Source organism: Ochotona princeps, chromosome 6 (genome assembly GCF_030435755.1).
Source record: "Ochotona princeps isolate mOchPri1 chromosome 6, mOchPri1.hap1, whole genome shotgun sequence".
In the NCBI taxonomy this organism is placed as follows: Eukaryota; Metazoa; Chordata; class Mammalia; order Lagomorpha; family Ochotonidae; genus Ochotona; species Ochotona princeps.
The window spans coordinates 45816054-45830550 of NC_080837.1; the positions used below are offsets into that span (position 1 = coordinate 45816054).

The 14497-nt window shown below is 43.8% G+C and overlaps 1 protein-coding gene across 1 annotated transcript; it reads left to right on the plus strand.

Moving 5' to 3' along the window:
• The first annotated feature begins 156 nt into the window (after window positions 1-156).
• TOX4 (TOX high mobility group box family member 4) lies at window positions 157-14212 on the plus strand. Its single transcript, XM_004584665.3, has 9 exons — window positions 157-296; window positions 499-567; window positions 6687-6929; window positions 7693-7953; window positions 8620-8850; window positions 9983-10063; window positions 10391-11134; window positions 12688-12851; window positions 13586-14212. Exons 1-9 carry the CDS (start codon window positions 291-293, stop codon window positions 13644-13646), a joined length of 1860 nt encoding a protein of 619 aa, XP_004584722.1. The 5' UTR covers window positions 157-290; the 3' UTR covers window positions 13647-14212.
• Window positions 14213-14497: the final 285 nt, after the last annotated feature.

Here is a 14497-nt window from a genome sequence, read left to right on the forward strand (position 1 = left end):
CTCTGGCCCCTCTAGCCAGATCGCGTCTCTATTGCTCTCCCCACACCTCCGCACTCGGCCGGGAGTCCTCGGACCGGAGCACTTGTACAGGCCATTATCCCACCAAGCTCCAGGGGGCGATATCTACCTTTTCCGTCCGCTCGGCGCCCAGACCCGCCACAGCCCCGCGACGCTCCTTCCAATCCGCGTAGAGCGACGCACTTCCTTGCGGAAGTGACGGCCCTTCTAAGGCTAGTGGGGGCGGTGCGAGCAAAGAGGGGGATTCAGCCGCTGGGAGTAGTTGTGTGAAGATGGAGGTAGGACTCTGGGAATCTAAAAGGCTGGCGGGAGGGGGCGGCCGACCGGGAAGCCGGGCGGGAGAGGCTGCTGGCGGAAGAGGAGAGAGAACGGCGTTTGGGGGAGTGTTGTCAGAATGGTGGGGATCAGAATCCGTCGTCGCTCCGAGCTCAGTCCCTGCTCCCCCTAATTTATCCCTGCGGCTTTTCTTTTGGTTTTCAGTTTCCCGGAGGAAATGACAATTACCTGACGATCACAGGGCCCTCGCATCCCTTCCTGTCGGGGGCCGAGGTGAGCACGAGCCGCCCACGCTCTAGGGGCCGGGGGAGGAGGCCGCGGGCGCCGGGGTTCGGGGCTGGGAGCCGGGGAGGACGCGGTCGGTGTCCGGGGGGCAAGTGGCAGGTTCTGTGCGAGCCTGTGAGAACTGCCGGGGGACGTGTCTGGCAGCTCCGATCATCAGAAAATCGGAAGGTCGGAAAGAGATAGTCTGCTCAGGGAAGAGAGCGATTCTGCGTGGGAGGACAGTGGAAATGTCTCTGTTGGTTGGGAAGAGATAGCCCAACGATCGTCGCCTTGGAGGGGAAGTTCACAGTGGGAAGCAAAATTTTCAGCAGCTGAAGAACTGGGGGGTAGGGGAAAGGTTTACCTAGCAGCGAATAACCAGGGATCTCGGCTCAGGAACAATGTTGAAGTGTGGCGTGGGTTGTTTTTTCTTTTTTCTCATTTAGCTTTTCAACTGTGATTAGAAAGTTATTTTTACGAAAAAGGTGTCAGCTCACTTTGCTAATGACAGGATGAAAGAAAATCGCCGTTTCAGAGAGCATGAAAGGGGTTGAAAACATTCAGTTGTGCCAGTGACCCCGACATTGAATTAGTTCATCTTGATATGTCACAGTTCCCCCAGCTGTCAACTAGCTGTAATAATAGTTTTTTATGATGCTGTACAGTGAAAGTAATAGCTGTGGTCCTGAAGTACTGTGCAACAGTTTTGGTTGAAATATTGTCGTGATGTAGATACAAATAATTTGTTTAGGCAAGGTAAAAAAAAAAAAGAGCAAAAAGAATTTCAGACTTTGGGCAGGTACTGTGAAATAGAGCTTCTGTCATCTGAGGTTTAAATTTTTTTTCAGAAGTGTTGACCCTGTGTATTGCTTTTTTGTGCCAAGGATTCTGTTACTCTTCAGTAACCTTCTCCTATAAAAAATCCTGCTGTTTTCATAGATAACAAGTAGAATGACTAGAGGCAGTTGCTTTATATATATACATATATATGTTACTATTAATATTCTACTGGGTGACATGTGAATCAAACAAACAGCAGATGCAAGAATCACCAACTAGAATCTTGTTGCTGGTTGCTTCTGAGTGAGGTCTTTTGGTTTAATTTCACCATTTGAAGTCTCCTACAGCCTATGTTGTGTTCATCTAGATGAAAGTGTATCATTGCCAGTCTGTCTCTCTCAGACCTCCAGTAGGAATTTGTGAATTTCACATTGTTTCATTCATGAGAAAATGTTAAATGCAACTTGCTTTACTCTCAGCTCCAGCCATTGCAGCCATTTGGGGAGTGAGCCAGTGGATGGCAGATCTTTCTGCTTTTCTCTGTAAAATCTGTCTTTCTAAGATAAATAAATCCTTTTATAAAGGATTATTGTTGATTTAAAAAAAAAAGAAAACAGTAGCTTTAGGGCCCGGCGCGGTAACCTTGTGGCTAATGTCCTTGCCTTGCAAGTGCCATGATCCCATATGGGCACCAGTTCGTATCCCATCTGCTCCACTTCCCATGCAGCTTCCTGCCTGTGTCCTGGGAAAGCAGTTGAGGATGGCTTAAAGCCTTGGGACCCTGCACCCACGTGGGAGACCCAGAAGAAGCTCCTGGCTTTGGATCAGCTCAGCTCTGGCTGTTGTGGCCGCTTGGGGAGTGAACCAGCAGATTCCCTCTGTATATCTGCCTTTCCAATAAAAATACATCTTAAAAAAATGTACTAGCTTTAGAAACAAAATTGGGGCCCGGCGCGGTAGCACAACGGTTAAGGTCCTCACCTTGAACGCGCCAGGATCCCATATGGGCGCCAGTTCTAATCCTGGCAGCTCCACTTCCCATCCAGCTCCCTGCTTGTGGCATGGGAAAGCAATCGAGGACGGCCCAAGGCTTTGGGTTCCTGCACCCATGTGGGAGACCCGGAAAGAAGTTCCTGGATTCTGGCTTCGGATTGGCGTAGCACCGGCCATTGCAGCCACTTGGGGAGTGACTCATCGGACGGAAGAGCTTCCTCTCTGTCTCCTCTCCTCTCTACATCTGCCTTTCCAATAAAATAAATAAATTTAAAAAAAAGAAAGAAACAAAATTGGACTTAATAGGAATTAGGAATTTCTCTTTAAAAAGGTATCATTAATAAGTAGGTGCTACAGTGACACGATGTGCAGTACTTGCAATTCAGAATATATAATTCACCATTCAACTATGTTGAGCAGTGATTTTTTTCATTTAAATTTTCAGCTGGACATAGTAGTTGCTTTTATAAACATAGTGCCAACTTCTTTTACTAATGACAGGATGAAAGGAAACAGCTGCCACAGAGCATGAAATAAGCCAAGTAGAACAAGTTGAACGTGACTTTGTGACTCAGTCTTTGGGCAGATAATTTTACCAGGATATGTCATAGTTTCTCTAGCTGCCAAATGCAAAACAAAACAATTTAAAATGAGCAAATTATTTGAACAATTCCTTCACAAAAGAGAAGAAATCCTTGCCATCAGGCATATGAGGAAATATTATCATTCCTTAGGGAAGTAAATGATTAAAATCACAAGATATATTGTACACCCACCCGATCGTTAAATTTTTGCTAACATGACAGTTCCAAGAGTTGACAGAATGTGGATAACTGTTACTCATTGATTGTGACAATATAAATTAATCCAACACTTTGAAAAGCTAGCAGTAAGTACCGATATGCTGTATGTGTGACCTGATAAAAATGATTGCATATGTTCATCAAAAGCATGTATTTCACAGCAGCTTTACTTTGAACATTAGAAACAATCCTTGCTCCGGGTGTTGGAGCCAGCGGCAGCAGCACGTCATAGTGTATTATTGATCTAGGTGGACACAGAGGAAAGCATTGGTCTTTTTTTAAAAAGATTCGTTAATTTTTATTCGAAAGGAAAATTTACAGAGAGGAGGAGATACAGAAAGATCTTTCATCTGCTGGTTCATTCCCAAGTGGCCACAACAGGCAGAGCCGAGCCAAGCAGAAGACAGGAACCAGGAGCTTCCTCCAGGTCTCCCACATGGGTGCAGGGTCCTAAGGCTTTGGGCCGTCCTCGACTGCTTTCCCAGGCCACAAGCAGGAAGCTGGGTTGGAAATGGAGCAGCTAGGTAACTAGTTGGCACCCAAATGGGATCCTAGCCCTTGCAAGGTGAGGATTTAGCTGCTGAGACATCAAGACATCAAGTCAGGCCCCCAAATGTATTTCCACAGAATATAATTTTAGATGCAACGTGAATGATGTAGAAAGTATACTGAGGAAAAGAAGCCAGTGATGGATTAGATATGATCTGAGAAAATTTTTTATGAGGGTCAAAAGTAGGCAAAAGTAAACCATCAGAACAATGATTCCTGTTGTGCAAGGGAGAGATTATTCGCTGGGAATAGGTATGAGGAAATCTTTCAGAGATAAAAGTATTCTCTATTGATCTGGGTGGTGATTACTTGGATGCTTAAACATTATCAAAGCTATACACTTAATTTTATATATTTAAGTTTTACCTTTTTTTTTAAAAGATTTATTTATTTTATTACTAAGTCAGATATACAGAGAGGAGGAGAGACAGAGAGAAAGATCTTCCGTCCGATGATTCACTCCCCAAGTGAGCGCAATGGCTGGTGCTGTGCCAATCCGAAGCCAGGAACCAGGAACCTCCTCCGGGTCTCCCACACGGGTGCAGTGTCCCAATGCATTGGGCCGTCCTCGATTGCTTTCCCAGGCCACAAGCAGGGAGCTGGATGGGAAGTGGAGCTGCCAGGATTAGAACTGGCGCCCATATGGGATCCCGGCGCGTTCAAGGCGAGGACTTTAGCCGCTAGGCCACGCCGCCAGGCCCAAGTTTTACCTTTTAAGAACTAAGCATAAATAAAAGAGCATCCCCAAAATAAAATACATAGCATTTTGTTACAGCAATACTATAAATAGGAAGGTTATGTGATATGAAGACAATTTAATCTAGTTCAGAATGTTTTTTATATAGTGATACTGTGCTTTGATCACTTTTGGGAAGTAAATCATAAAGGTAACTATTCTTAATTACAAGTTACTTGTACCGTTAAAACCAGTTGGTGATTTGCACAGGTAAAATTTTCACTGTTGTGATTTATTTCAAGTTATTTGAGAGACAGGGGGAGAAAATATCCATCTGCTGACTCACTTCCTCGGATGCCTGCAGCAGCCCTGGCAGAGGGGAGCTATGCTGCACTCTGAAAAGTCGCTCCAAGTCTCCCACATGGGTAGCAGGAACCCGCGTGTTGGAGCCAGCAGCAGCAGCACATCAGAATGTATTATTGATCTAGTTGGACTCCGAGGAAAGCAATGGGGTTTAACCGGCTAAAATAACCATTTTCTTACTCTCTTATAGCAAAGTTTGATCTAGGAATGTTTTCTGGAACTGTTAGAGAACCTTTGCCTTTTGGCTTGAGCAAAGTTTTTCTCCTCACTATTACCTTTATGCTAAACAAGAATCTTATTTGTTAATATAATTTCCAGAGGGAAGAGGTAAGAAAATTGAAGTGTAAACACTTCAGAGGGACACAGAGTTCCCATGACAGTACCTTACAGGATCTGCTTCCCAGGAACCTATAACTCAAAAGTACAGCTGGCTGGTTGGCAGGGAATTTCAGTGGTCCACAGCGCAGGAGCAGTAATTGTGCAGTAACAGCGATCCGTTACATATCTGTAGAGATCATTCAAGCATCCCAGCTAAACAGTTTATAAAGCTTGGCCCTTACTAGTGGTACTGAGAGTTACTCATTAGAACAACAGGTGTACAAATTAGGGCAAATGAAATTGTAAAGATTGAAAGGGCATGCCGAGCTCCAGAGGCTGCTCCGTTCCTGGTGAGTACACTGAGGGGAAAGCTGGAGAACAGGGCGGGCCCGGGCCCCACCCGCCACCATGGGATTGGATTGGGAGGGGGGCGACCTTGGAGTCTGGGGGTTAAAACTTCCAGCAGCCTGTTGGCTGCTGGCAGGTCCCAGGCCAGGTTAGTCTCCATGTTCAGAGTCCTGATTCTAGCCACCTTCAACATGCAGTGAGCTGTCCCTGGGCAGGCAGTGCGCCATTTGGCACCAGGCTCTGCCTGCTTGCCACCTGGTGGCAAGCTCTGGGATTTTGGGCTGTGAATTGCTGCTTAGGTACTTCCATGTAGAGCCCACTGTGCTTCTGGGTTGCAAATCAATCCTGAATACTCCCAGTGACAGAGTAACTTTTCCTTTGAAGGTAAGCAAGGGTACTGAGACCTGGTAGTTTGGAGGAGAGGGACTAGGTGATCTTTATGGATAAGACTGATATACCAGCCTCTTTTGAGTCCTGTGTAGAACTTGTTATCACTGAACAATGCTGACCACCATACACCAGTCCATGCAAAAGCTAAGGCTCAGGGCTTGTCTAGCAGGATCATATCCTATTACCTGACATGATGATGGATCAGAAGACAGGTCACATTAGGCAGGGCCATGACATTAACTAGCACAAGGGAGAACCATATCCGGGGGTAGATTCTGTGAGGGGTGTGTGGGCCAAACCCTTTGGAAATCCAAACCCCACTGATTAGCTCAAGAGTTGAGCTGGTGATAGACTAAGCTAGGTATGACCAAGGGGCCTGCCATCACTCACAGGTAAAGGAACAGACAACAGTCTGGACTGGTCAAGGCAGCAGCACCCGAATGTGCATCCTGTTCAGGGTGTGTGGTGGGCCAGGCTGCAATGTTCAGCAGCTCATACAAGGCCAAATGGAAGGTCAGACTTCGCCCGACACTGGCCTGACACCCACTGGCATGTGTGAGAATTGGGTCTGGGAGAGGATCAAATGGAGGAACTTGGGAAACTCCCCTGGTGGGTCAAAGCTCCCGCTGGTGAACATGTGGTCCAGACCTGGGGGTCAGACAAGCTGGGCAAAGTAGCTCCAACAACTGGCTAATCTGTGGGTTGGTAATGTGGGCAGGATTGAGCAAACCTTCGCTCACAAGCAAATATAGAAATCAGGATGGAGCACAGGTCATGAGAGACATTATTTGTAAAAGTAAGTCCCAAGAAATCAGTAGCAAAAATGGCTCTCCAGTTCCTACAGGTCTTCATTAAGGAATATGCAGTTTTTCACACTAATTTTTTTTTCCATTTTTTCCCCCTCACAGACATTCCATACACCAAGCTTGGGCGATGAGGAGTTTGAAATCCCGCCAATCTCGTTGGATTCTGATCCATCACTGGCTGTCTCTGATGTGGTTGCCCACTTTGACGACCTGGCAGATCCTTCCTCTTCACAGGATGGCAGCTTTTCAGCCCAATATGGAGTCCAGACATTGGACATGCCTGTGGGCATGACCCATGGCTTGATGGAGCAGGGTGGGGGGCTCCTGAGTGGGGGCTTGACCATGGTAAGGGGCAAGTCATGAGTAAATTCACCCAAGTTTATGGGCATAGTACTAGGGGAGAAAAAAATTACTTTGTCCAGATATAGTTGGTGATTACTTTTCTTCATGTCGGAGCTATAGACAAACAACAGACTGCACTTGAATAGTGAGATTGGCCATCCTGGTCAATTTTACTTGAAAAAAAAGTGCTTTAAAATTGTGAAATGTCCAATGTCCATGCTGGCCCTGAAATGAAAATGTCTTCTTGTGATTTTTTTTTATGGTCTTCACATCCTAGGAATCAAATGTCCGTGTAATAGCTGGTCCATTGAGAGATTTATTCAAAAACAGTCTGAATCAAATGTAGTATTAATTGTAGGTTTAGTATGCATTCTAAACCAGTTTGTTACTCTTGGAACACATCACATCATAGTACACTAAGCTTTTTGATTCCAGACTACCAGCACTGACCTGCGTTTGTCTGAAACTTAGAAAGTCGTTCTAGGAAGAATACTTGAATACTGATAAATTTTTTGTGTTTGTATTGAGACCTAAAGATGACTAAATTATCTGCTATAAGTTAATTTGTCCAAATGAAGTGCAAAGAAGTGAATTTGCTATTTTTATAAATTCTTGTTTTCTAAGTCGTCAGATTATTTGATGCTTTGCAGCATTTAAATGACAGTGTAATGTGAATAAGAGGGATTTGTAACATAATATGTCTGAATTTTGGGGGTGAGAGGGGTATTTATATTGAATTTTTAATCAGTTCTTCTGCTTCTCTCAGGACTTGGACCATTCTATCGGAACTCAGTATAGTGCCAACCCACCTGTCACCATTGATGTTCCAATGACAGACATGACATCTGGCTTGATGGGACATAGCCAGCTGACCACCATTGATCAATCAGAACTGAGTTCTCAACTTGGTTTGAGCTTAGGGGGTGGCACCATCCTGCCACCTGCCCAGTCACCTGAGGATCGTCTTTCAACAACCCCTTCACCTACTAGTTCACTTCATGAGGAAGGTGTTGAGGAATTCCGGAGGGTGAGGCATTCCCTGCCAAAATTAATTATGCCATGATATCCTAGGATAAAATACTTAGTCTGTGGTACCTAATAAGTGTGCTCTGTGCCTACCCATCTGAGTATGGGATCCCACCTTTCAATTTCCAGTTTATAATACTCATACCAAACCCCATTCTGTGTTTTTTTTTTTCCTTGTTGTTCTTGTTTGTTTTTAAGATTTATTTTTATGGGAAAGTCAGATATACAGAGAGGAAGATTTCCACCTGTTGATTCACTTGCCAAGTGGCTGCAACAGCTGGAGCTGAGCCAATCTGAAGCCAGGAGCCTGGAATCTCTTCCGGGTCTCCCACGCGGGTGCAGGGTCCCAAGGCTTTGAGTCATCCTCAGCTGCTTTCCCAGACCACAAGAGAAGCGGGGCCTCCGGGATTAGAACCGGTGCCCCATATGGGATCCCGGCACGTGCGAGGCCAAGAACTTTAGCCACTAGGCTACCGCTCTGGGCCCCCAAACCCCATTCTTATGGTCCTTACATAAATTATTAATAATGTCTTTTAAACTATTTCCTCTATTTTTAGCATTTCTGAAAACTGCATACATTTCCCCCACTTTAAAAGGCATTTTCTTCCAGTTCCTTAGACTAAGGGAATTCTTGTTAATTCTTTTTTTTTTTTTTTCTCCCTTACAGCAAATTCCCAGCCAGAAGACAGTGGTGGTCGAAGCAGGGAAAAAGCAGAAGGCCCCAAAGAAGAAGAAAAAGAAAGATCCTAATGAACCTCAGAAACCAGTTTCAGCATATGCTTTGTTTTTTCGTGATACACAGGCTGCCATCAAGGGACAGAATCCCAATGCTACCTTTGGAGAGGTTTCTAAAATTGTAGCATCCATGTGGGACAGTCTTGGAGAGGAACAAAAACAGGTACACAAATAATGAATAATGAGGGGAGAGTGAGTATCCTAGAAGCTAACCTTCTGAATTTAAGTTGACTACCATCAGTACCCTAGACTCTAGTCTGTATTAAAGCCTCCTATTTTTAAAATTGAAACAAATATTATTATATATCTCAGCTATCTGTTATTGCTCAACAAACCACAATAGCAGGTTATTATTTGTTCTGATCCTGTTGAGTTGCTTCTCTGCTGTTCTTACCTGGGTTTATGGCTATAATCACGTAATGGCTGGATAAAAATTTATTTGAAAGGTATAATGACACATATCTCCCATCTGCTCCATCATTCCCCAAATTCCTGCAACAGCCAGGACTGGACCAGACCAAAGCTAGGAGCCAGGAATTGCCATCTGGGTTTCCTATGTGAGTGGCAGGGACCAAAGTACTTGGTCAATCAGCTGCTGTCTTTCCAGGCATATAAATTGGAAGTTAGACCAGAAGTGGAGTCAGGAGTCAAACAACACAATGAAATGGGATGTGGTTATCCTGAACATCAGATAAATCCAATATGCTACAACATCTGCCCTATTCCAATGATCAGAATCATAGGATTAGCCTACCTTCAAAGAACGGGAAGGGAAATATGCAGGTGGGAGGAATTCTTGTGGCCATCTTTGCAAATGATTATATTCCTCAGATTGATTGATTTGTTTGAAAGAGTTAAAAGAATAGAGCATGAGAGGTTTTTCTTCTGGTTCACACCTTGGTCAGGATGGGCCAGGCCGAAACAAGGAACCCAGAGCTCCATCCATATTTCCCAAATGGGGGGCAAGGGCCCACATAATGGGGCCATCTTCCATTATTTCCCAGGTACATCAGCAGGGACCTAAATCGGAAGCAAAGCAGCTGGGAGTCAAATTAATGCTCTGATACAGGATGTGAGCATTTCAAGTAGCAGCTTAACCCGCTGTACCATGATTAACTTGCTTTTTAGAGGCACCATGAAGATTGTCTTGAAAGCTTTCAGAAGTGTGTTTGCCAAAAGGAGTTATCAGTGGCTAATCAGAATGAGATGAATTGTTACTCACTGATGCGTAACATAGAATTGCCATTTGTTTACACACATATGGGGATTTTTTAAACACAGTGTCTTTCCTGTAGGTATATAAGAGGAAAACTGAAGCTGCCAAGAAAGAGTATCTGAAGGCTCTAGCGGCTTATAAAGACAACCAAGAGTGTCAGGTAAGAGGGTTAGCTATTTAAACTAGAAAGTTTTTCTTAATTATTTGTTTAGCTGTTATGAGAATTAAGTATCATCAGATACCTGTGGAGCCTATTAAGAGCTTAAAAAAAAACTTAGGAGAACTGTTATTTTTCTTATATTAGCCTTATTAGTTCTTCTTTCTGATATTAACTATTTCTAGTGTTTACCTATACCTGAATAGTACTTACACCGGTGTTCTTTTCTAAAAGTCTGTATCTATTCTTGGGATGTAATTAATTATATAGTGAATTTATCCTGTGGTAGAGAATAATCTCACAGTAACATTTTTTCTGGCCTGCCTTTAGGCCACTGTGGAAACAGTGGAATTGGATCCAGCACCAGCATCACAGACTCCTTCTCCGCCTCCAATGGCTACTGTTGACCCAGCGTCTCCAGCACCAGCTTCAACAGAACCCCCTGCCCTGTCCCCTTCCATTGTTGTCAATTCCACTCTTTCATCCTATGTGGCAAACCAGGCATCTTCTGGGGCTGGGGGTCAGCCCAATATCACCAAATTGATCATTACTAAACAGATGTTGCCCTCTTCCATTACAATGTCTCAAGGAGGGATGGTTACAGTCATCCCAGCCACAGTGGTGACATCCCGGGGGCTCCAACTAGGTCAAACCAGTACAGCTACTATCCAGCCCAGTCAGCAAGCCCAGATTGTCACTCGGTCAGTATTACAGGCAGCAGCAGCAGCTGCTGCTTCTATGCAGCTGCCTCCACCCCGGCTACAGCCCCCTCCATTGCAACAGATGCCTCAGCCCCCAACTCAGCAGCAAGTTACCATCCTGCAGCAGCCACCCCCGCTTCAGGCCATGCAACAGCCACCACCTCAGAAAGTTCGAATCAATCTACAGCAACAGCCGCCACCTCTGCAGATCAAGAATGTGCCTCCACCTACTCTGAAAATGCAGACTACCCTAGTCCCAGTGGCTGTGGAAAGTAGCCCTGAACGGCCTATGAATAGCAGTCCTGAGGCCCACACTGTGGAGGCAACCTCTCCAGACACAATATGTGAGATGATCACAGATGTAGTTCCTGAGGTGAGTCTCTGCTCTGAGTCTTTTCCTCCAGGCCAGTGGGAATGTGTATATTCTTAGTCAACCCAGTCAAAGTGGAATCGATAGTAGCACTTAATGCTTGATAACCAGGAGTGCACATCACCCTGCAACAGTGACTTGCCCCCACCCCAAGATACCAGTGATAACTTTACATTGGATCTCTTGAAAGGCAGAGTGATAGACCTTCTATCTGCTGTTTCATTCCCCAAGTGCCTGCAAAAGCCAGATCTGGGGCAAGAAACCAGAACTCAATTTGGAGTTTCCATGTAGGTGACATAGAGACCCAAACACTTGGGCCATCTTCTGTTTCCTTTCCAAGCTCATTAGCAGGAAGCTGAATAAGCAGCAGATTAGCTGGAACACAAGCTGCCACTCTAATGGGATGTCATCCCAATACCAGCTTAACTTGCTGCACCATAGTGTCTGTCATCCCCCTTCCTACACACACATACCACTACTACTCTTTAAAAAGGTAACATTGTAGGTCAGCTAGGAAGCTTATAGTCTGTACAGTGTTACTGTTGTACCAAAAAGACAAGACCTTAAACTTAAGAAATGTATATCCTTTTGATACTCCTAGGTTTCCACTGTTTAGTTATGTTTAAAATATAAGAAGGGGGACATAGCCAGAAAAATCAGTTCCTGTTGCTGTCTTTTAAAAGAGACATTCGATAGATGCAAATTAGTTTTCTTTAACTTGTACATAACAAGTAATCATTCTAACATGAATCTGGTTTGAGTTCTACGATCACTTAGATTTTTAAAAATCTTTCATTTTACTTTGAAAGGCATAAAGAACATGAACTTCTATATGCCAATTCCCCTCCCAGATTCCATAGTAATTAGAGCAGGGCCAGACCAAAGCCAGGAACCTGGAACTGTCTAGCTGGCAACTGGAGGAACCAGGACTGTAAATGGGATGCAAACATCCCAAGTGGTGCTATGCCCAATGCTCAACCTGAAGCACTTGTTTAAAAGGAAGTAGTAGGGCTTGGCGGCGTGGCCTAGTGGCTAAGGTCCTCAGCTTGATCCCTTGTGGCCGCTGGTTCTAATCCCGGGCAGCTCCACTTCCTCTCTATCTCTCCTCCTCTCAGTACATCTGACTTTGTAATAAAAATAAAATAAATCTTTAAAAAAAAAAAAAAAAAGGAAGTAGTAATCCCCTGCTACCAGGAAATCTGGAGTCTTTCTCCTTTCCTGACAGTACTGCATTTTCTCTTCTTTTGGCTTGGCCTGCCCAGTCTAGTTTAGAGGCGGTAACTCAGTCTCTATTCATTCATGGGCAACTTTTGATTTGATACTTTAAGATGAGTATTATTCAGGTGTGGAATAAAGTCAGGGATGGGTTAACTCAAAATCAGAGGGAGTTAAATAGAGCTTTCCAGTTAGGAAGACTTCATGTCAATCTCTAAACCAGGATTGGGGGCTGGGGAGGAGGGGAGTGGAGACTGGTAACTCACCTAGAACTTCAGTTTTTAGGGAAGGCTCTGCAGGCTGCAGTCTAACCCATCTTTGATGCTCTCTTCCTTTCTTAGGTGGAATCTCCTACTCAGATGGATGTTGAATTGGTGAGTGGGTCACCTGTGACACTCTCGCCCCAGCCTCGATGTGTGAGGTCTGGCTGTGAGAATCCTCCCGTTGTGAGTAAGGACTGGGACAATGAATACTGCAGCAATGAGTGTGTGGTGAAGCACTGCAGGTAAGCTTCAGGTTCTCATTCTTATAGTTCTATTATTGCTAAATTGTATTGGAAAACATGGCAACCAGTGTTACGTACATGTACCTGCAGGATCTTCAAAAAGTTCATGGATAATGTTTATATAAGATATAAAATAACTATGGGATTTCAGATTTTTTTAAAACACCAAAATAAGCTAATTCCTTTCTCCAGGAAGTTTTTGAAACGCCCTTGTATTGGCAAGCCTAGTGGAAAATTTCTGTCTAAATAAACTACATTTGCCATACAGCTAAAGAAAACATACTTAGAAGTTCATACTTTGCAATTACCACATACCTCGATGTATGCTCTTTGCAAATAGATTATACAGTAAACTGCTTGTGACTGAATGTTAGCTTTTCAGTCTGTAGTGCAATCAGACTAAAGCAATGCAGGGAGAGCAATGAGTAAGTGGAAAATAGCACGGTAAGATGTTAAGGATGAGGTAGTGAAAATTAGTTTTGAAGATTTCTGCCCTTCTCAAATTTTTCTGAGAATTACTTATATCCATGAAAAAAAAAAAGGTATTTGTATCTCAAATTCCCTAAGGTAGACTAGCAGTGCCTTGACATCAGTTTTAAACCCATTGTTTTTATAGTCCTAAGTTAGTACTATCTTATCTGGAGCTGCAAGAAATTATCTGGGAACCTACTTCAGAGTTTAAAATAGTCATGTATAGTTGTAACTCTAAGTTTGTGTGTCTTTTTTCCTCTTAGGGATGTATTCGAGGCCTGGGTAGCATCTAGAAGTGCAAACACAGTAGTGTTCGTGAAATAGTCCTTCCTGTGCTCCAAGACAGGGAAGATTTCTCTGCCGGGAACTGTTTTTGAAACACAAGCTGAGCTTCTGGTAGTGCCTGATCTCAACTCATGAAGGCCCTTCATGCTTTCCCTTTTTTCCCTTCAGCAGAGGCCAACCTGTGGAGTGGGTCGTTGAGTTACTGTAATCTGGTATTGCTTTTACTTTGAACACGAGCAGTCAAACCAGTGATGTTAATAGTAGAGCAAAGGGTGAAGGAGTGTAGACAAGCAAATCAGGGGTGGCATGGAGTTGTTGGAGGAAATTTGGTCTAATTGTCATAGGACTTCCATAAGAAGTTATTAAAATGAGTACTTGGCTTTAAGCCTAGTAGAAGATACCACTGTGCATACCTGTTTTAAAGGGATAAGAGACTACATTAAAGATTCACTCTTAACACAGGGAGCAATTTTAACATCACCTCAGTACATTCACTGCCTTGAGCCAAGGTTTTCCACACAGTAGGCACACTGGATTTTAGGGAGAGCGAGAGACTAGGAGTCTCCTATGTATTTCTCATTAAAATACTATTTCTGTAGTCAGCATCTTTCCAATTGTGAGTTATTATTATTACTGTTTGGATGTCAGAGGCAGAACTGCATCCTATAATATATGGCTTCTCCAAAGTGTATTCACTTGTGTTGATATCATGTATTTTAAAGAGGTTAGAAGTGTTTGCATATCCTAGGCACTTACTTAACCCAAGTTGTGTTTATTTGACTTGCTTATTTGGCTTTTCTTGATATAAGCTAAAGTGTAATATACTAGCAAAAACATAACAGAATAGCCAAACTTTTGAGAAATGCCACCCTAGAGAATCCCCTTTTTAA

What these genes read in the sequence shown, in the direction of transcription:
- TOX4 (XM_004584665.3), top strand. An exon ending in GTGTTGAGGAATTCCGGAGG is followed by an intron (nt 7,954 to 8,619) that starts GTGAGGCATTCC and finishes TCTCCCTTACAG; the next exon opens with CAAATTCCCAGCCAGAAGAC. An exon ending in TTGGAGAGGAACAAAAACAG is followed by an intron (nt 8,851 to 9,982) that starts GTACACAAATAA and finishes TCTTTCCTGTAG; the next exon opens with GTATATAAGAGGAAAACTGA.